The 23,894-nt window shown below is 31.5% G+C and overlaps 1 protein-coding gene across 1 annotated transcript in view; it reads right to left on the bottom strand.

The window, feature by feature from the left end:
- LOC118181809 (dual specificity tyrosine-phosphorylation-regulated kinase 1B-like) overlaps window positions 1–23,894 on the bottom strand; it is a 110,626-nt gene that overhangs the window by 71,248 nt on the left and 15,484 nt on the right. Inside the window, exon 2 of the mRNA XM_085809551.1 lies at window positions 11,801–12,012. Within this exon, the coding sequence (XP_085665677.1) occupies window positions 11,801–12,012 (212 nt within the window). The remainder of the gene's footprint in view (window positions 1–11,800; window positions 12,013–23,894) is intronic.

Below are 23,894 nucleotides of genomic sequence, written 5' to 3'. Positions count from 1 at the left end.
AAAGAACATGAGGCATATGTTAGGAAAAAGGAAATGCAGAAGTCCCCTATTGCCCAGCATTGTTGGTTTGAAAATAGGACTTTCTGTTTTTCTGCAGCCAAAATTATTCAAAAAGCATCTTCCATTGGTGAATTAAGATTTTCTAGAGGTGTTTCACATTAAAAAAAATCTTTCTGTTTTAGTTAATTGTCTAAAAATGGTTAATAAATTTTTAAAATCTCAGAAATCGCATGGTTAAATAGAACTGCATAAATTTTCCTAATCAGTTGTATTTCCATGCAGTACAAAGATATGAGATTCAGGCTAATGTTTCCACTGTTTATGCATTAGTGATGCATAAACAGTAGGACATTAGTTGCAACTATTCCTGTGCGTGGTTTAGTCATTCGCTGTGTTTCTACTCATGAGTTCTGTGTTATTAATTATGTGAACATGCAGTTGAAGAGTTGTGTATGCCAGCTGAATGCATGTCTTTGTCAGTATGCTGTGGTTGCGTTGAAAACCTAGCAAACTTGCTGTCTGTATGAAAGTTGAAGTGGTTATTCTATGCGTAAAGTTCAAACAAGCAAGTTCTGCATGAAGGCTTCTCTTCGATAGAAAGCCAGCCCTTGTGTGCCAGGTTCCATATTCTAATATATGGTTATTAGATTCCATATTCTAATAACCATATTCTAATATAATATCTAACCATATTCTAATAACATAACTAATTCTAAAGAAAGTAAATAAAAATTTATTTCAGGGCTTTTCATAACGGAATCTCCCAAAAATGATGATGTTAAAGGACTATTGGTGTAGCTGCAGTAATAATAAATTATCTTAATTGTAGTGCTTTAACCATCACATATGTGGACATTATTGATAATACCAGCTGCCTAAAATAATTATAAAAAACAAACATTACGCATTGTTCTCCCCGAAATCCTTCAACAGCCTTTGTTTTGGCAACCATTGGTCTTAAACACATGCACACAGCTACAAAAATGTTTTAAATGACACAAATTCATAATTTGGCGTTTTAAAATTATAGCAATCAATTTTTTAAAATTACAAAATTAACTTTTTATACTTAGATTTTTATAAATATCCATACTCTTAGCAGACCTCATCTGCTTTGCCATATTCAAAATAGCCAGAATTTGCATTCTAGAAAGCACTGACAATCTTCAGGGTTGGCTTTTGTGAAATATTTATAACTTAGTGAATGTTTTGTACGATTATCAGATTACGATTCTATAGTAATACAATTTCACAAGAATATTAATAAGGTATTTTTAGACTTCAAAAACTTAAAAGCTAAACTTGTGTGAAAATTCTTTTGATTTACCAAATGTAACACAGTTATAAATAAAGGCACTAATAAATCACAACAGATATAATTAAATGTCATTCAAGGGGATTATCAACCTATTATTACTTAAATTTATATATTAACCCACCCTTAAATTGAAAATCTGGAGATTATGAAATGAAATATCGGTACATTTTTTCATGCGAATATTTAGCTTTTGTTGTGTGCGTGCACGCAAGTCTTTTTTTAAGGGTTGGGGGGGGGGGGGTAACGAGTACAAAATTTTCCTAAAAGTAAGTACAGGAACCAGATAAATGCATAAAAAGTTAAATTTCATGTTTCATACAAAATTTATTTTTTTTTAATTAAAAAATACAAAAACACGAATCCTTTGCGTAATTTAAAACATTTCTGTAATTGCGAGTTTGTGTCTACGGCTACCAGCTGCGAAATTCAAGGACGGGTGAACATAGTGGTGCACACTGTGTATAGTGATTTTAACGAGTCTAGGTAGTGTAATTTCATAGGTCCAGCCAGTATTTGTTAACAGTAGATATGAAGAACTGTGTTTATAGCTTTTAAAAGTGCTTGCTTTGTTAATCTTTTAACTGGCATGCCCGAAATAATCTTGGGCACAACACTGGTGTTCGAAAATGTCACGCCTCAGTATGACTCGGGGAAATATTTTAAAATTTTTTTTTATTACAACTTCAATTCAGTCGATGGCAGCACTTCAGTGAAGGTTTCAAAGGATAGAAGTTTATGTTCAAAGTGTGGGGCACTTTTTGTTAAGAAATGGTGTCTAGTTCTTTGAAACGTTATATAGATGATTTAAACTCTTCATATCATATTTTTCCTACTCTTGTGAAACGTGAGCCTACAAGACAATCCAAAGTTTGTTGTTCAAAAAAGGATGAAAATGGGAAAAAGATAAGGAAGGAAACATGAGTCTGGTTTACTGAGTGTGGAGTTGGTTTGTGCTTGGAAAAATTTTCCAGTTATACCACACAAAACTGAAATACTAAACTAGTAATAGGTATTGATTTTTATTTATTTTTTAGAAAATAATGCTCCACTAGCAGCGAACTTTACCACTGCCACGCTGAGTGGCAGCCACCTCAAGCGAATATGCAGTGGCAAAAAAATTTGTATGCATGTAATTCAAAATATCAGTATTTAACTACTAAGTATATTTCATTTTGTACTAAACATTTGATTTTTGCAATAATAAAATTGTCAATTTATGTACCCAAACCATCAAAATAACTTGAAAGTTAAGGGGTTAATCACTAACAAGCATACAGTGGCTCCCAAAAGTTGTCATACACTTACGAGTTTCATTGAAATAGGGCTCTATACATAAATTAAAAGTAAACTTTCTGAATCAAATTTTAAAAATAAGATCTATAATCTATGCGTAACAAAATCACATGAAATATTTTTTAAATATAGCAAAAATTTATTTTTAAGAAATTAATAATAAAAAAATTATAAACATTTTATCTCACAAAAGTCTTCGTACACTGAAATATTTTCGGATAAAAATCAAAATTAGAATTATCGTTTGCCGCTTTTTTAAATTTTTGCATTGTGGTGGCATTTAAAAAAATGCTTGCTTTAATTTTTTATTGTTTACTTCATAATATTCTATTTATTATTGAAAAAGGGGTCGCAGTTGTAAAGAAATTACAAACAGCATTTTAAAATTGATAATTTTTCACCATAGTAGTGGTAAATCAATTTGAAATATTGCTAAATTAGTTAATTTATCCCATTCTACAGAGCAGTATGTGATAAAATGCTTTAAAGAAGAAAATCAGATTGAAAACAAGGTAAGAAAAGGTCGACTGAGAAAGTTAACTAAATGTTATTAAAAATTTGTGAACTTTATTAAAAATTTGTGAAAAACGAACGTTTGAGTGCTGTAAAAGTTTCCGTGGAATTTAATGCAAAGTTTTCTACTTCAATTTCACCTTAAACTGTTCAACGAGTTCTCAGAGAAGCTGGATTACATGCGCGTTCTGCCCATAAAAAAAAAAAAATGTTGTTAGTGAGAAAAACAGAAAGCTTAGGCTTTCATTCGCAAAATCAATGATAAATACACCCGAAACGTACTGGAATAATGTCCTATTTGCTGACGAAAGCAAATTTAACATTTTTGGCTCCGATGGTCGAAAAACTGGAGAAGAAAAAATGAGGAACTTCATTCTAAGAACTTAGTTGGAACAGTTAAGCATGGCAGTGGAGGTGTTCTTGTAGGTAGGGGGGGGGCATAACAGCACATCAGGACTAGGTAAATTGGCCTTTATTGATGTTATAACAAATCATTCCCTATTTTAAGAGACAATTTAAAATTATCAGCCCAAAATTTGGATATTGGAAAAAAACTTTATTTTTAATCATGATAACAATCCTAAGTATACGGTTCTCAACGTTTGCCTGTAGTGTCTCTATAATTGTCCACAGGTTTTGAAAACACCACCTCAGTCGCCAGATTTAAGCCCCATAGAACATACTTGGAAAGAGCTGGAGGTTAGAGTACGAAAACATGACATCAAAACGAAAAGCGAACTCAAAACAGCCATGATGGAAGAATTGATGAACATCGATACAGAAATTACCAAAAAACTAGTAAAATCTATTCCCAGACATTTAAAAGTTGTTGTGGACGCTAAAGGATATCCTACTAATATTAATTTAATGAAAAATAAAAATATTTACTAATATGTCAAGATTTTTTTGAAGTGTACGGAGACTTTTGCGAGATATAATGTTTGTCATTTTTTGATTATTAATTTCTTAAAAATAAGATTTTGCTATTTTTTAAAAATATTTCATGTAATTTTGATACGAATAGATTATAGATCTTATTATTAAAATCTCATTCAGAAAGTTTACTTTTAATTAATGGATAGAGTCCTATTTCAATGAAAATCATAAGAGTACAAACACTTTTGGGAGCCATTGTATGAAATTTGAAGGAAGCTTTAAATACCTAACCCTTTGCCAAATAATAACTCATTGTCGCTCGGAAGATAAAAATATTTAATTTGGGTCACGGCAACATCATCCTTTTCAATAGCCGAATTTGTTGATAAAATTTAAAAGACAAGTTCTTACCCATGCTTTTTGCCGAATGCTAACTCATTTTTTTTTAAAAAAACCACCGATTTTTCTTATTAAATTTGAAAGATAAATAAATATCACATACTTTGTAAGTGGTAACACATTGCTTTTAAATCTTTGGTAATCAAAATGTAAATAAATTCGCGCAAAATAGGAAATAAAAAGAAAAGAGTTCTTTTTTTTAATTTATAATTCGTTCTTCGAGGTGCTGAGGGATCATGTGTGGGGTGCAGTGCTATAACTGTTGAAAATTTCATTCTAAATAATTTAGTAGTAGTGATGATGGTTCTTTTGCTTGCGTACAATGCTTTTTTTACGGTCACTGAAATACACTCGATATGAAATAATGAGCATAATTAAACAAAAATTTAAACATTTTTGCCATTTAAAAAACTAGTACCTAAGAGGTTGAGTTCAAACTACTGTTTGTCGATGATCCTTAATGTTGAAATTTAAATCTAAGGATCGAATGTTTGAATTTCGAGAATCTAATACCATTTAATATGTCATATAAATTTAGTGCATGCAAAATCTTAAAAGTTTCTTTTACTCAAAATTGCTATTTTTATAAGCACGTTTTGCGATCGAAAATTCTCTAGTCTATATAAAATTTTTTGCTTAATTTTTTTTACATTATTTTAAAATTAAAATAATTTTTTTGTACGATTTACCTTTAACCCTTTGCAGCATGGTGTGCCCGGTCTGAGCACATATAAAAATGTCCTTGTGTATGCACAGAAAAATTTAATGAAAAAGGATTTATAGCTCATTATAGGCTACTCTGAACATTCTTTATTTAAAGTAGATGGCAGCTGAACACAAACCCATCTGTATATTTTAGCCATGTTTAGTTTTTTAAGACCCTCATTTTTCAAAGAAATCTTCCAGATTTTTTTTTTTTTTTTTTTTTTTTTTTTAGGGTATAAAAGGAATTGTTTGAAAAGAAATTTCTATGTTATTTTTTGGACGTATGCTAATCTCCTTATTCGATATTAGTTTTAAATTTTTACCTTGAAATTTTGCCTAAAATCGAACGGCAAATCTCAAGTGTTCCCAGACTGGGCTCACCGAGAAGCTAGAACAACTGAGAGACTGTATTCTTTGTTTCTCCACATCTCATTGGTCAGTTCATTGACAACAGAAAGGTGGGTCCACATCCGTGTTTCATTTCCTCTTTTTCTCTTTCTTCTTTTTCTTTGAGGGGACGTTTGGTTATCAACTAACAAATTGTTGGGGTGATTTTCTGAAGGTCAAGGGTAATTTTATCAGTTAGCTGTTTGGTTTTTCACTAGAGCAGTTTTCTCTTTTGGTTTTGTTCAAAGTTTCGCTAGCGCTACGTTTAATAGTTTTTAGTTGTAGATGTTTATTTAATTCTATAGTTTATGACTGCTTAACTGTAGATATACTATTAGTTTATTTTTTGGGATTTTTAATTATTTTCCATACGGATTGGAGACGGCTGACCCTTTCTAAAGCACTGAAAGTGCTACACGAATTGCTATCAGATAGTGAATATGATATGGACCCGGTACATGTACAAAAAATACAGTAATGGGTTGTGCTTTTTCACAGGTGATGTCACTTTCTTCGAAAAGTACCACCATGAAAAAATAGACTAAAGTGTAAATATGAAATGTTAATAATGTAAATATATACCCAAGTTACTTTTTTTCCATTCATATGCATGTAATCATCATATAACCAAAAAAGAGCATTTTAGGGAGGTGTAGAGTTGTAGGTCTTCCCGTGGCACACCCAGGATAATGCTAAGCTCTATTCGAAGCTCTATTCAAACAGTGTGCCCGCGCTTCAGGCACACCCACAGAATTAAAACGATAAGTGCTACCTTCACAAAATTTTACTTCTGTACTCCTCTAGATCTAATTAGACTGCCTACCTTTTTTTTTAATCGAAATTCCAAATTTAAAAGGTAGCGTGCTGGAAAGGGTTAAGCTACATTTTCTATCATATTCTCTTAATATATTAAAAACATGTTAAGTGTGTACTATAAAATCAATTTATTTTGTATATTATGCAATTTTTATTTTTTAATTTTAATATTTTTTATGATGACCGCAGGTCAAGGTAATTATGTTAAAAGGTCCTGAAAAAGCAAAGATAAATAATTTAAATTTTTTAATACTTTTCCATATAAAATTTTATGCTTGATTTTTTACATTTTTAAAAAATTTCAATATATATTTTTTTTCATATGATTTACCTTTAAGCTACTCTTTCTATCATATTCTTTTAATATATTGAAATCATAATAAGTGTGTACTGTTAAATCGAGGTATTTTATATTTAATGTGATGATCAAAGATAAAGGTAGTTGTGTTAAAATGTCATGAAAAACGAAAGAAAAAAGAACAGCTCTCTCCCATCCTAGGAGAGGTGGTATGTAATTTATGGCAATAGTTTATATATTAATTCTCTTTTGCCCCAAACTGGGGAGTAATTTTGCAAATCGCATATTTTTTTGACATAAACAGCTATGTTGTACAAACGAAGGGAACATAAAGAAATCTTGAAGTATTTTATTATTTATTCCAGAATTGAATTTATCTTTTATTGAATAAGTAACTGCTGTAACTAATAAATAAGATGTAATGCATGTAGTGTTTTAAAAATATTTATCATTAGAGCTGCAGAAATTTTGTACACTGAAATTGAAACAACGGCCATTAAAATCATGATTTAAAAACATTTATTTTATGGTTTAAAAAGCCTGAAAATTATTTCTAGTAACTTATTTGCTGAGCATAAAATAATTTGGTTTACGATTTCTTTTCACTTTTTAAAGAATTGAAAGAACTCTTAGGATTTAGTTCGGAAATTAAGAATTAAGATCAAATTCCTTATTTAATTCATTCGAAATTAAATTTATTTTGAATACTCTAAATGGTTAAAAATATTAACTGTTGTGACAGCTGTTTTAATCTTATGTGTTTCTTTGATTATAAGACACACCTTAGTTTCAATACAAAGATCAGAAGGAGAAAGAAAGGATTCTGGGAAAAACAAATGAGTCAAATGAAAGACTAACGTATAATTGAGTTTTTTTATAAAAATTCTAACGGATTTACTGACAATAGTATTTTCTCATACATCATATCATACTAAATCAGAATCAGTATTCTTCTGAACTCTTTTTTATTATGTATACATAAAATTATGCATTAATATGCATTTTTTATATAAATGCTTAAAATATTACTTCCTGCTAACTACTGGATGCATGAGCAAAACACAGGGAAATTCGAGTTCCCTGCTGTTATGAGGAAACCTCATGCTAAAAACATTTATATAGGGGAAAATTGTGTCTTGGCATTTCATTTTTAAACAAAACTGAAATATATATCTTTTTTAATTTATTATTTCTTCCATGTACATAAGGCTACATACTTACATAAGGACTAAAGTGAAATTGAAGTTTTTTTATCCAGTTGTATTCAAACCAATAACTGTACAGTAATATTGTAACCCTCTAGTTTAGGTTAAAAGAACACACACCAAGCAAATATTAATTCAGAAGTCAAACAAAAAAAAAAAAAATAAAATCAGCATTATATTTTCACAGGACTGGTGTTGGTGATTTTACCGAAATTTCATACTCAGCTGCCAAAGTGGAAATGAATGAGATAAGATAGTGGCTTGACAGGAGTTCATTCAACTGCTGGCACCATCCATTGATGAAACAAAGCTAAAACTTATTTTCCGTAAGATGGCTTAGAATAAGGGTCGTTGACTAGGATCGAAAGATTTTTTGAATGTGAAACATCTCTAGAAAATCTAATTCACCAATGGAAGATGCTTTTTGAATAATTTTGGCTGCAGAAAAACAGAAAGTGTGATTTTCGAACCAACAATGCTGAGCAACAGGGGATTTCTGTTTCCTTTTTCCTAACAAATGCCTCATGTTCTTAAACCCGAAATTTTAAGGCTTTCTTAGTTTGACCAATGTAAATTATACCACACTGGCAAGAAATCCTGTAAGTATCCCAGGTATTCATATCTGGAATGGGGTCCTTTAGTATGGAGCTTGGAATTTTATTGATAGGCGAATAAATGACCCGAATATACAGTATGGAATGGCCAGCTCAATCCCCAGGCCTGAATCCGATAGAGCATGTCTGGGACTACTTTGGAGGTTGCTGCTTTAAGTCCTCCTCCAAGGGAGATGAGCTTGAACAAGGATCATTTTGTGTCTGGTCATTGCTTTTCATTTCTTTGATCGACAACTTAATTGACAGCATGGAATGTCGCTGCTGCCAGTGTATTGCAGTTAGGGATGGACACATTCCCTATTAGAAGCCATTTTTATAATGTTACCAACCCATTTTCCCTAAAAAAACTGTAATATAGTCTTTCTCCAAGACTGGATTTCTCTGCCAAGAGTGCAATTTTTTGTTGTAATTCACGTTTGTGTTGAACTTAAAAAACATTCTATGTTGCATTCATTAAAGAACAGTTTAGTCAATATGTCCTGTAAATGTCTTGTTTCTATGTTGTTTCATTCTCAAATTAGATACAAAAAACATGATGTTCCTTAACCTTCCTTTTGGAGGGCAGTGTATATTTATTTAAAATTTATTTTTAAAATGAAAAAAGGCCCTCCATGCCACGAACCTTATTCTTTGATTTTTTTTGTTTGATTTTGCAACATTATTATTTAAAGTAATATTACCCATTAGTAGTAAATAACAGCATGTTCTAATGAAATTGATAATCTGCACTAAACTTACAAATAAGTGATGAATACACTTACCCCAAATACTACTTTGGCATGTAAATATATTTTAATCACAATATTAACAGTAAAATAATATAAACATGACTGGAATAATAACCTTAGCAGTTGTAAAAATGTATAACCAGATGAAGAAAATTATCAATACTGCATTAATTCAGACCTCCATTACCTAGTTTTAGTGAAGCATATAATGTAGTGAAAACTTCAAAAACATTTTGCAATCATAAGAATGTTTTGATTTAATTTGAATTACAACTTCATTTTGAAAATTATACTGTAAATACTAAATTTGTTTCTAATAAAACTGAAAATGTATTTCATACTAAATAATAAATTTAAAGCAGAAATCTTTATTTAGTACAATGAAAGCAAATTATACTTTTTTGGAAAACATTTCAGAAACCTCTCATTTAGGGATACTCACTTTGGTTCCAAATATAACCTTAAATGAGAGATTTTTCTGTTATTTCATAAATATTCCCATAGGAACTAGCTAACACACAAAGTTCATTATTTTTCTTTGGCAGACTATAAATCTATTATGCAAACTAATAACTGTTATCACCAACTCTACACTTCTCTTTAAATGGCCACCATCACAGAACATCAACTGTATGAAACTGTGGGTGGTATCTTAAGTTCACCGAATGTTCTAAAATTCCTATAGAATGTTTTATGCAGATTTTCTACTTTTGATAGTTAAAACAAACCAAAAAAAAACTAAAATGGGATTTCAAATTTCTTATTGCGCTATAAATAAATGAATTCAGGAATATACATTTTTTATATACTTTTAAACTATGACTAATGCAAAAGAAACATACTAGAGAAGGTAAGAGTTATTATCCTCTCTATTTTTAAAACTGCCTTTACCTTCTCCATAGTCTCTGCCAGATTATCGATTCCTGACTAGGAACTTCTAGATCTGCCACATGAGAAAGGCCCAACTAGCAATTATTGTTACTTCACAAATATAGTTATACATATTCTGATATGTTCTGAAAGCAATTCTCAAATCAGGTAATCAAACTGTATACTTAGATACGGATGTTTGATTTAAAAAAAAAAAAAAAAAATACTGAGGAGACATAAAATACTTAACAAATTCCCATAAAACTCCACTTAATGTAGCGTTTAGAGGAATTCTATCCTCCTCCAATTGATAGTTAAAACTAGACAGCAAATTGAAATCCACAGCTCATATTGCTAAAAGATGGTTCTTAATCATTCTTGATATTGCTTCTGATTGCCTAAGGTACAACAAGCAATATTTTGGATTTAAAAGTAAAATAATATACATCAGAATTTACCTTTCAAACTGTTCTAGGAAAAATTTCTCATACAGTCTTGATTCCTTCAGTCTAATACTTTTCAAGGCATCCTGGAAATGCATTTTTCAGTCTCCATATACACTGAAGTGAAAGCCACGGGATAGCAATATGCAAATATATAGATAGCAATAGTATCGTGTACAAAATGTATAAATGGACAGTGCATTTAGCAGGGCTTTCATTTGGTATTCAAATTATTCATGTGAAAAGGTTTCTAACATGATTATCGCTGCATGACAGGAATTAAGACTTTGAACGCGGACTGGTAGTTGCAGCTAGATGCATGAAACATTCCATTTTAGAAATCATTACAGAATTTAACATTCTGAGAACCACAAGACTGTGCCGAGAATCAGGCATAACTTCCCATCATGGACAATGCAGTGGCCAACTTAATGACTTAGTGCACTTAATGACTGAGATCAGCAACATGTGTGCAATAACCACAGATATCAATATGGGGCATATGACGGACATTCTAGTAGAACAGTGTGGCAAAATTTGGCTTTAATGGGCTATGGCAGCAAAAGACCGAGCCAAGTGCCTTTACTAACAGAACGAGATTGCCTGCAGCACCTCTCGTGGGCTCGTGACCATATCAGTTGCACTTTAGATGACTGCAAAACTGTGGCTTACACAGATGAGTCATGACTTCAGCTGCTAAGAACTGAAGACAGAGCTTGAATGATGTACAGACCCCCCCCCCCCGAAACCATGGACCGAAGCTGTCAACAAGGCACCGTGCAAGCTGGTGGTGGTCCATAATGATGTGGGCTTCTCTTTTCATGGCATGGCCTGGGTCCTCTGGTCCAAATAAACTGATCACCGACTGGAAATTATTATGTTCAGCTACTTGGAGACCACATGCAGCCATTCATGATCTGCATGTACCCAAACTGCGATGGTGCAATGCGATGATTTACGTGCCAAATAAAGGTTCTAGAGTCCATGTGATACATGAGAAATGCCATTTATACAAATCCACAACATTATTTTTCTACAAATGGAAGTCGAAGCCCTATTTATCACAACTACAAAAGTTTATACAATATAACAACTTATACTTAATTTAGAAAAATAACTGTCATCCTTCTATCCCTTTGTTTCATTTGCATTTCAAAAAAAAACCTTTCCAATTTAAATATATATATATAAATAACAGCAAGATAGCAAATTTACAAGACAAAATTTTTAGCTTTACGAACTTTACATTACATGCATGATGTTTTCGATATAAAAATGCAAACACAAATAAAAACAATAAGCAAATATGCTGCAATATATATAAAATGAAGATACCTCATTTATATGTTTATATGTTTTTATAAGGTCAACGCTAAGTTTTCGGAGGGGAGCCAAGCTGGGATCTCGACATTTAAATGGTGCTGGTGAATGAGATGAAACCAAATCAATTTGAGAACCTTGTGTCCTTGTATTTATAGCGACTAGTTGATCTTGCGTGACTAGTTGGCCATACATAGACACTGGTTGCTTTGTGTGATCTCCTAAAACTAAAAATGAAAAAATTAGATTACATATATTACTTCAGTCTTGCTGATTGCATTTTCTTAATTAATACACATTCATTTCATCTAAACCATTTAAAAGCTATACAGCAAACTTTACTGGTTTTCAAAATCATAATTTTTTTCATAAAATATTCTCAGCTATACAGAAGGTGTTTAAAAACGGTGGCCACAGACTATTTCCTTACATACTGATAGAAGACATGCACTTTCAATAATGAAGTTGCTCAAAAATTTTTACACGAGATTCTGAAACTAAAAAAAGTCGTTTATATTATTCTGCAGTAAATAAAACAGCATTTGCTATTAGTTTTCTCACTGACCACATAGAAATATTTAGTACTAACATTTGCTTGACTTTTATATGCAAATATACAGAATTTTTTGTACCTAACTTATTAAAGCATAATGAATAGCTTAGTAAGTGGAGCTTTTACTTCGCAAGATCATATGATATTATGTCTATACAACTGTCGCCCATGGTGGTGAAACTGTTTTCATATTATTCTGTACCTTACTTTGAGAAACTTAGTAACTGAAAGTACTTATCTGAGATCAAATAGTTAAGAAGACTGTAGTATGTCCCTACAAAGATTTCTATAAAATGTGTATAGAGTTATTTCTTACTCAGACTAAAAGAAATATGTCTGAAGAATTATACCTCTACAATCCATATTTTTTAAAAGTATGTTTTCAAACGTATTAATATCATGTGGTACATGCAATTTATTATGCCTGCATTTATTGTACAGAAATTAGTGCCATTTGTTCAGCTAAAAATCTTTTGAATTTGCCCCAACACAACAACATATATTCCCTTCATAAATTATTGAAATATCCAATATACATAATGCAAAAATATTAAAATAGCATAACATTAAGTGTTTTAATCAGTACTGATCTTCATAATACTGTACAAAGTCCGTAATCAGGACTTGTCGGGACTTCAGCGATTTCGGATTAGGGGTTTTTGTCGGATTATAGATTATCACTTTAAATCTGGTAAGATATATTATACAATTAAAAATATAAAATTGTAATTTATAAAATAAAGAGCAATTATGATCTAAAGGGTATCAAAATTTACAAAAAAAAGCTTAATATTTATTTGTTTACTTTATTAAACATTTCTTTCAATGCAAGTTGTTTAAGATGCTTTGTTTTTTGTGCTAATACTTTCTCTTTAATTCTATAAACAGACATAATTTCTAGTTCAGTTACAAAATTCCACTGTTCAAGTCTTGTAATTGCTGTGTCAAGAATACTGACTAACTTGTCAATTGAAATTTTTTCGTTTTCAATAACCTCTCTGTCACTTTCTTCGGAAGTGGAAGCTTCACTTCGGAAGTGCGCATTAAACGCGCATGCGTAAAGCATACAAATAAAAAAAAAGTTTGTGGCTTTGAGGTCCAGATCATTCCGGATAATGGACGTCCGGATTATGGACTTTTTACTGTATTTAAAATACAGTTTATTTTCCTACCACTGGATTCAATACTCATTTTTCATTTTCTTTTTTTTCCATGAAAACTATGGGTCCTGAAGGTATAGTTCATTCAGCATATTTTAGCTACTCAAAGAGCATTTAACACTGCCATATACACTTTTTGAAATATTTTAAAGAACTGCCTATAAATATCACAAACAATACATATAGGTATTTTTCAGCTAAGCAAGAATTTTCTACGCTATCACACAAAAATATTTACTTTTATAGGTGAAGTTTCAACATGCAATACTTGGAATTTGTTGGTTATTGCTTAAGATAGACTAGCTTAAATAATTTACATACAGAGTCAGATATTTTCCAGTTTTCACCAATATCATGCCAGCATTTTGAAACTGTTTCTGTAATTTTTACTCATCTTTTTTAAAAAATTGTATTACACATAAATCCTTTCATTTCCAAGCAGGTTTTTTTTTATTATTATTATTTTTTTACTTTGTGCATTAAATGGAAAAAATATTCATAACAAAAATTTTCTGACATAGAGTGGTGGCCAAAATTGTAGACACTTTTGGAAATTTCTATGTTTTTGAAATTTGTATGCTTATAGGAAATGTTAAGTTTCGCAAAATGCAAACTTGTATATATCATTTTAAAGAGAATTTATTACTGAATTCAATACAAAACACAAAATTCAATTATTTGCAATACAAAAAAAAGTTATATGTACTATAATATAAATAAAAACACAGTTATGAAGTGGTTTGTAATGTCTAGCTTTCCTGGTCAATCACTGTTCTTGTTCTGAAAACCAATCAAATGTTAGTAACTGCCAGTAGAAGCTGACATCATGTTTACACTTGAAACAATTCATTATTTTGCTTTGTTCTGTAGAAGGAGGACCTGTTTCTTATACACTGCAATTACAAGTAGGAATTTTTGTAAAAATTTTTAATATTTGGTCAAGAAGCAATGACATCAAATAAAAGAGTAGATTGGACATCTAGGAAGAGATGTAATATTATTGTGTTATGAGAAAGTGGTCTTTCCTATGCTGAAATTGCAAGACAGGTGGGTGGTTCAGAGACTACATCTGGAGTCAGAAAGTTTAGTTTACGATATCAGAGACAAATTCAATAAAAAATAAAGAAGGAAAAGGCCAAAAACGGTGCACTACATCTATTGATGACAGAAGAATAAAAAGACTATGTCTCCAAGATAGAAAAATGTCATCAGCGGCCATCAGAAGTGATCTGAATGATGCTGGTGTTTCTGTCAGTTCAAGAACAATAAGGAGAAGATTAACAGATGTTGGACTGAGAGGTAGAATTCCACGAAAAAAGCCTTATCTTTATTTTCAGCAACAAATAAAAGACTAGAGTGAGCAAAGGAACACATCAATTGGACAGATGATCAGTGGTCACAAGTTATATGGAGTGATGAAACTAAGATATCGTTATTCGGTAGTGATGGGCGAAAATATGCAAGACGTAGAATAGGAGAAGAGCTACATCCTGACTGCATTCAAGCAATTGTGAAGAACCCAGTTAGTGTTATGATTTGGTCATGTATGTCAGCAGATGGTATTGGTCGCCTTCATGTCATCGATGGGACACTGAATGCCAGAAAATACACTGACACTATTCTAGAACCAAAACTTCTACCTTCCATCAGAGATCTCTTTCCCAACAATGCTTCGTTTATTTTTCAGCAGGATTATGCTCCTTGCCAAACGGCCAAAATATCGAAAGAACGGTTTCGTACAAAGAGCATTAAATTGTTGTCATGGCCAGGAAACAGTCCTGACCTCAATCCTATTGAAAATTTGTGGCACCATTTGAAAACTCTTGTCCGAATAAAGCACCCATCAAATAAAAGGGAACTAATTGAGGCTATAATTGTTTCCTGGCATCATGTAATAATGAAAGAAGAGCTTAAAACTCTTGTCAGCTCAATGAAACGTCGATGTGAATCTGTAATAAGAAATAAAGGGTACCCTACTAAGTACTGATAACTCACTGCAATCATCACTATCTAATGTATATCGATAACTATTATCGTTTAACTTTTTTGTATTGCAAATAATTGAATTTTGTGTTTTGTATTGAATTCAGTAATAAATTCTCTATAAAATGATATATACAAGTTTGCATTTTGTAAAACGTAACGTTTTCTATAAGCATACAAAGTTGAAAAAAATAAAAATTTCCAAAAGTGTCCACAATTTTGGCCACCACTGTATGCTTAAACTTCTGAACAGCTTGACCAATTTTATACAACGACAAAATTTCTTGCTATTTTGTACATATAACCTTGTTATTTAAAGTAAAGGGTTATTCATAATTCTGTGGAATATTTTAAATACTCATAAAATAACTACGTAATTAATACTTACATAATATAATTTTGAAATTAATTACTTATATATTCTTAATATTCTGAAAGTATACTCCCAGTTCCTTTACACATTCTTACAAATGCCCTATATGTCCATCTTTAATAATCCAACATATATTTATGCAAAAATCCATTTCATCCCATACATTTGTCTTCATATCATGGTCAACTGCAGCATCAGTGATATGGTTTTGAAGATCACTGGATACTGGAGATAAAAATGGAGTATTCTTGGATGAACCCTCACAAGAAGTCACGTCCTCACCAATGAATTGCACATAGCTAAGTTTCATCTGGAAATTTATAAAACACTTCTTGATAATATTGACAGCAAATGCTCCTTTCTGGAATTCCATTCAAAATCATTGCTGCACAGCCATAATGGATGAGATTTTTGCATATTTCAGAATGACTACTTACATTTACTGAAATCGCTTTTTAACCCTTTCGCACCTCCCAAGCAAATTTCAAAAAATACTCTTGGGATAGAAACGCTTCTCTGTCTAATGGAAGACTTTCCCACCAGTCCTGCCAATATTTCTGAAGGTATTTTCATTCACTGAATACTACCTCTAATAAACTGGTGAGTGGCAAAGCTTTACTTCCGTTTTTATTATCAGGACATGTGTCCCTCTCGTCTTGGATAGTGGGAACACATTGTCCCAACAGTCCTACGTGATCATTTCTCTAGATATTATATTCTTCGGTTACTTTTGAAATAGTTGCTTATTATTTTTAATTTAGGCACATGTTAATTCAATCTAAAATGACTCGACGCCGGGGACTTACTAATGAAGAAATCAAAAAAATTTTAGGAGAGTCAGATGACGAAGATATTGCTTTGGATGATGAAATAGACGATCCCCATTTTCAAGATCCAACACACAATTTGCAGTACTCATCCGATTCAGACGAGTGTGAAATGGATATCGATCATGATACCATTCCCCAAAATATAAAGAACAGCTATAGAACAACAAAGAAAAACTGTAGGTGAATATGTAACAATTGATGAAAAATTAGAACCATTTAGGAGACGATGTTCATTTAGGCAATACATGCCAAAAAAAAACCCTGCCAAATATGGCATAAAAATATTTGCACTGGTTGATTCCAGTGTTTTTATACATGAAAAATGGAAACATACACCAGACAGCAGCCAAAGGGGCCATTTCAATTTGATAAAAATGCAAGTGCTATTGTAAAGTGTTTGATGGAACCACTGTACAATTCTGGACGGAATTTGACTGTAGATAATTGGTATATGAGATACCAGCTATCTCAGGACCTACCAAGAAAATAACTATAGTAAGAACTGTGAGAAAGAATAAGAGAGAAATTCCACTGGATTTTCTAAAGAAGAAACAGGAAGCATTTTTTCAATTTTTGGTTTCCAAAAAGAAACAACGATTGTTTCTTATGCACCAAGGGAAAACAGAAGTGTTGTCCTACTATCAACTATGCACAATGATAGTAAAATTGATGAAACCATTGGATTACTAAAAAAGCTGGAGATTATTTCATTTTATAATCTAACCAAAGGAGTAGTAGATGAAATGGGAGCAGCATATTCTACAGTTAGAGCATCAAAACAGTGGCCTATGGTGATTTTTTCCTCAATTTTAAATGTTGCAGCAATTAATGCACAGATAATCTTACTTTCTACAAAAGAACCACCAACTCAGTTTAGAAACAGGCGTTCTTTTCTCAAATCATTAGGACTGAAGTTAGTGGAATATTACTCAAATCAACGGCAGCAGCAAATCATTCTCCCTTTGAAACTAAAAGAAAAAATAATTTCAGGAGATTGCAATATGGAACCACCATCTAAAAAAATGAAAAACATTTACAGAAGATGCGCTGAATGTCCTAAAAACAAAGACAGAAAGACACGGTTTTTGCGCAAGAAATGTAATTTGTATGGAGCATATGTGTTCAATATGCCAGAGATGTGCAAAATAATTGTAAGCTAAGTACTTCATTTATTATACTATTTAATATATTCTAAAATTAATTGTTTTTTATGTTAATCCACATTTATACTCATATTTATATCATTAATCCAATTTAAAATGTGTTTATTGCTTTCGGGTATGACATACCCAGCTCGCCTTCTCATGTTCGTAATTTTGGCGCGTGTGCTCGCGGGTTAAAGTATACAACTTAAAACTTTTCATGATAATATGATCTAAACACTTTAAAATAATGCTTGTTTAATACGATTTCAAAATGGAAATACAGTGCTATATAACTAGCTGTGCAGACAGCTTCCTGTCACAGAACAAACCAATAAATTTCATTCAAAGCAACGCTCATGTAGTAGAACAACATCAACTAAATACTATAAGAAACTCGGAGATCACTCAAAATGCAGATATGTAAAGCTAGTGCAATATATAATTTTGCTAAATAACAATTACAATATATATGCTTTGAGCCACCATCGATATTCACCACAAGACACTAAAAAAAGTTACCAAAACTCAATTCACCCCTTTCAGCTTAGGTAAAACACACTATACAACGAACATAACAAAATGACACCCTTCATCTTTTTACAGTAGGAATGCAAAAGTACTTTTAAAACTTTTGTTGCGATTTGACATATCAGTTGTCTCTAGAAGGGGTTGCCAGCAAAAAAAAATTTCACCTGTCCCCCTTCATTGCTCATTCTACTATATCCCCTTGAAATGAGATTTGGCACTGAGCCAAGTCCCTGGCATCAGCTAAAGCACAAAAACTGCTCCTAGCCTGTAGAACCAATACCTGTAGAAGATTGAGAAAGAGTCTGTGGTACGGCATATAACGAGTGTGTTTGCACGCACGTGCTAGTAAAGTGGAAGAGAAAATTATCTGCTCGGATCTGAAGCAGTGCATTCATTTGCTTAGCGTCATTTGCACTTTTGGTTTTGTGACTATACATTGTTCTATCATGTGTATGTTTATTTTTCTTTTCGAGACCATTAAAAAGTTTCATGATTTGAATATTTCACTTTTTGTTTAACTATTAATTTGAAATTGGAATAGAATTTTTGCAATTTTTGTTCCACTTGGTTTTGATAGTTGCCATGATGAATGGATGCAAAACGAAAAGAAAGCGGACGATAGCAGGAAATTTTCGGAGGCCTGGACTTCAAAATAATACTTTTTATGGAGCAAAATAATAGAATTACACCTTTGATATGTAATTTTACAATTAGTGTTTGCAAGAAATATAACATTAAGTGATACCACAACACGGAACACTCAACATTTTCAAAGCCTAAGGGAGAGAATCGAAATCGTAAAATCGAATCACTTCGCCGTTCTCTCGTTGCTCAAAGGAACATAGTTACAAAGGCATCTTCACAGTTAGATAACTGTGTTGAAGCTACTTTGGGAATTGCAGCCTTAATTGCTAAAAGTGGCCACCCATTTACTGATGGCAATTTTGCAAAGAAATGTATATTGTTGGCTTCCAAGAAAGTATGCCCTGAAGCTACTCAGAAATTTAAGAATGTGAGTCTCAGCAGAATGACAATTCAAAGAAGAATTGAAAATTTATCTGATGATGTTACTGAACAATTACAGAAAGCTGCCGCCAAATTTAACTACTTTTCTCTAGCAGCTGATGAGTCAACAGATATTACTTCAACAGGTCAGCTTCTTTTATTTGTCAGAGGAATTTCTGAAAATTTTGAAGTAACGGAAGAACTTGTTGGAATGAGTTCAATGAAGGGACGCATGACTAGAAATGATATTGTATCCTCAATTTTAAATTTGTCTCCTGCACATCATTTTGATATTAACAAACTTGTTAGTATCACTACTGAGGGAGCTCCAGCCATGACTGGAATTCAGAATGCCATGGTGAGTCTACTGAGAAACCATTTGAATGATACAGGAAAAGATTTGCTTGGGTATCATTATACCATGTACCAAGAACAGCTATGTGCGAAAGAACTAGGATTTGACCGACTGCCTAATAAAAATAGTGAGCAATACAATCAATTTTATTTGCTCACATTGTTTAAACCACAGGCAAATTAAGAAAATCCTAGAACACATAGATGCACCATATGGTGATCTCATATACTACTCTGAAGTACGATGGTTGAGCCGTGGAGAGGCTTCGAAAAGGTTTGTTGATTTGATTGATGAAATAATACCATTACTTGAAGAAAATGGCAAGCAAACTAGGATGTTAAAGGAACCATCTTTCAAGTGTGACTTAGCATTTTTAGTTGAAGTTGGAGCCCATCTGAATAACCTAAACAAATAATTGATGGGGAAAAAAAAAAAAAATTCATCAATCACCTGACCAATGCAGTATGTGTTTTCAAACTAAAACTCCAGCTGCTCTCAAAATTTTGTCAGTTTTCCTTATTTGAAGAAGCTCAAAGAAAATTTTCCTGATAAACAACTGGATTATTCAGATCAAATAAAGAGGCTGCTTACTGCTTTTGAAAAGTAATTTGCAGGCTTTGAGTTGCATAAGGTTAAATTTTAACTGTTCGGGGATCCAATTTCTGTTGTAGTCGAAGAAGCTCCAGAAGATGTTCAAATAGAACTTATCGATTTACAAACTTCTGACTTGTGCAAATCCAGATTCCGTGATTTAGATATTCTGGACTTTTATAGAACTCTACCTGCCAAATTTTTGTGCTTAAAAAATAATGCAAGCAGATGTGCTATTATGTTTGGTAGTACTTATATATGTGAACAAATATTTTATCTTATGAATCTTAATAAGTCAAAATTAAGAGATAAACTGACAGATCAATACTTGCAATCTTTCTTAAGAATATCAACAACTAATTTTCAACCAAATATATAAAAAATTGTTGATAAAAATTCAGTCTCAACCATCACACTAATGTATTTAACTATGGCTAACTTTAACTTGTACGCATTTTTATTAAAATATTTGTACACAAGTATTAAATTATCTTGCACAAGCATAAAGTGTATTTTTTTTTTTTTTTTTTTTTTTTTTTCACGCTGAACTGGGTGTTTTGGCCCCACAAGCACATTCAAGGAAAAAGGAAGACCCCCACCCCTCTTTGCTTACATACATACATAATGGTATAACAAGTCAATTTAAATTTGATATGGTACATGCTTGAATAGCAATTTAAGCGACTTTTTGCATTGAACTCCCCCCCCAAAGTTTTTCCATAAGCTATTGGGCCCTCGGCAACCAAGTCGTTTCAGTTAGCGGCCCTTCTACTAAAATGGTTGTGCATCTCTATTTTACAGGATCTATAATTTTGGATCTTCCTAAACTTTGTGCTAATCACAAACTGCCATATTTATGCTTACAGCAGTCTTCCTAATTACTTCAGACCCAGTAAGTCATAACTGAAGGTTTGTATTCTAGTAACAGAAAAAACAGCTTTCATTTTTATTATTTTGCTGTTATTTTTACTTACAAATCTATCACTTCACATTTTAACTCTTTAAAATGACAAAAATTTAGGACTCTTATTAAATGTACTAATAGAATATATGCTTAGTAATACGCAAAAAAGTTAAACTTTCAAAGCACATCATATACTTAAAAAACTGTAATGCAAAACCTTATGCTGTTATTAAAGGCAGACATTCAAATAAAAGATTTTTCGAAAGGCAGTATTTCTCTTCAGTTTAGGTCACTGATAATTACTTCTGACAATCAAGCATCAATTACAAAGAACACTCATGCATAATAATTACACTTTTTGTATTTCACAACCTATCTTAGTACTACACTCTTCTTTTGACTCATTACTGACCAACACCTCACAAAGTTGTTCTGTATGCCTTATTTCTTAAATATTAATTTTTTTAACCTACAGTTATCCCACTTTTAGTTTAGTTTCTTAATTTTATAGCATAAAGAAGAGCAGAATTTTAGAAATAAAAAGTAATTTACAGATTTATTTTCTGCATTAAATATTTACTAATATACACATTATTAAAAACTATTTAACAATAATCCCAATTTTAATTTTAAAAGAATGAAATTTTCATTGCAAAATTATATTTATCATACATATATGTATGATAATACATCTTTTACAATTAATATTACCATATATACTTAAACTTCTGTCAAAACTTCTTCACAACACTATCTAAGTGCTGTGCTTACACAATATTTATTACCTTAGTAAGTACAAAGATTTACTTTACTTTCTGTTTTCATCATCCTCAAGCCATAAAAAAATGAATTTTTTTGTCATCAAAGAACATGAAAAAATTTTTTAGAAAAAAGCTTATATGCTTGTATAGATCTGCACTCATATAATGTCCATACATAGATTTTCAGGATGGAATACAAGGAAAAAATATTGATTACTGTAATCTCTAAATAAGCATTTCCATTTTTGAATTACTGTGTTCAGCCACAAGAAAAATGCATTTTGAGCTTGATTTCACAGAATTTTACTCACTTTTAATGAAAGAGTACGAGTGGTAAAATAAAATTTAATGGATTATCTATACTTTGTGATAATGGACCTTATATTAATAAAATTATTCTCCTAAAAACACTTAATAGAGACACAAAAGCCTAAAACAGGCATAATTACACAGCCGCATTTATAAAACATATATTAATTAGGAAATTTATAAAAAAAATTACAAATAAAAAAGCATCCATTTCCTAAGATAAACCATCAAGCTTAAAAAAAAATCAAACAATATCTTGATTTTTAGCAGTTTTTCTGCTATACAAATAATCAAATGTCAATACTGTTGAATTTCCTTTCCAAATTCCTACATATAAATGCTAGATTATTTCCTGTTTCACTCCAAAACTAAAGCTACACTAATAACAATAGCTATTCACACAGAATATAGAGCACACTTTTTTTTTTACTTGAATTTTTAAATAGATATAAAGCTGTATAAAATGTTTGTTACAACCATCCACAAACATATTATGTTTCAATACTCAAACTTTAGATATTATACTAAAGCAGTTCGAGTTCATGATGTCACTCCTATTTTAAAATATAATTTATAACACTGCACTTAACATGAGGCATTTTTATTATTATGTTTCTATAAGATGTATGCTGAACTCTTTGAAATAATAAAAAATTTTTACTGAAGATAAAAACATTTTGAAGCCCAACATAAAAATGTTATTAATCTTCTATTGGCATGAAGAACCCAGGATATACTTCAACTCTGCTCTATTTAGCCAAAGTTTCCCAGCTGGCAATTTTAATAATGTTAAAGCCACTACTGATATGATATAGTACAACCATCAAATCGTTAAATTTTAAATGATAAAGTAAAAATGTGACCAGGAAATTTCATAATATCATTTCCTTAATAAAATGCATATTATTTATTGATATATCTATATCACCACAAGCCACCAACACTTACAGCACCAAAGATTTTTTCCAAAAACAGTTATATGAGTTTCTTGAATCTTAGTTTAAGTTAAGAAATCAAAGCTATAAAGAGACAGCAACATTAGTTATTGTATGAATACTATTTAAAAAGGTTATTTCTGGTGTTGCATAATCGAGAAAATATTGTTAAGAATTTTATTATTACTATTTTTATTATTATTGTCTATTTTTCAAAAGTGTGTTTTTGTTTTATATTGTGTGAAGTTGTAACTATATGTCTTTTCTTGTGTGGCAACAACGCTTCTGTAATTCTTCAATTTGAACTTTTGGATGTGTGCCAAGTTTGATGGCGTAATGCTCTGGTGAGAGCGTCGATTGATTGTGTAGATGAAACATGTTGTTTCAGAACGTTATTTCTTTAAAATATGTAAAATAAATGTTTTGTTTTCTGAACTCGGATTATGCAAACGTTATTTAGTTTCAACATAAAAGTTTGGCGTCCGTGACAGGACGTTTGTGTGATTTCGAGTAGTTTTGATTTAGGCGTTTTGTTAAAATGGAGTTGTTAAAGGCAAAACGTAAAAGTGAACGTACTTCGTTTACGTTAACTACGAAGATTGTGGAAGAAGAATTGCCTACTTGTACGGATCCTGAGAGATTGCAAGTGTTGTTGGGGCAACTAATTGACAAATTTG

Source organism: Stegodyphus dumicola, chromosome X2 (assembly GCF_044657685.1).
Source record: "Stegodyphus dumicola isolate Sdum_Otavi_A_Nest chromosome X2, ASM4465768v1".
Lineage (NCBI taxonomy): Eukaryota > Metazoa > Arthropoda > Arachnida > Araneae > Eresidae > Stegodyphus > Stegodyphus dumicola.
Note: the sequence above shows the minus strand (reverse complement) of the source record. Positions and strands in the feature narration are given on the sequence as shown.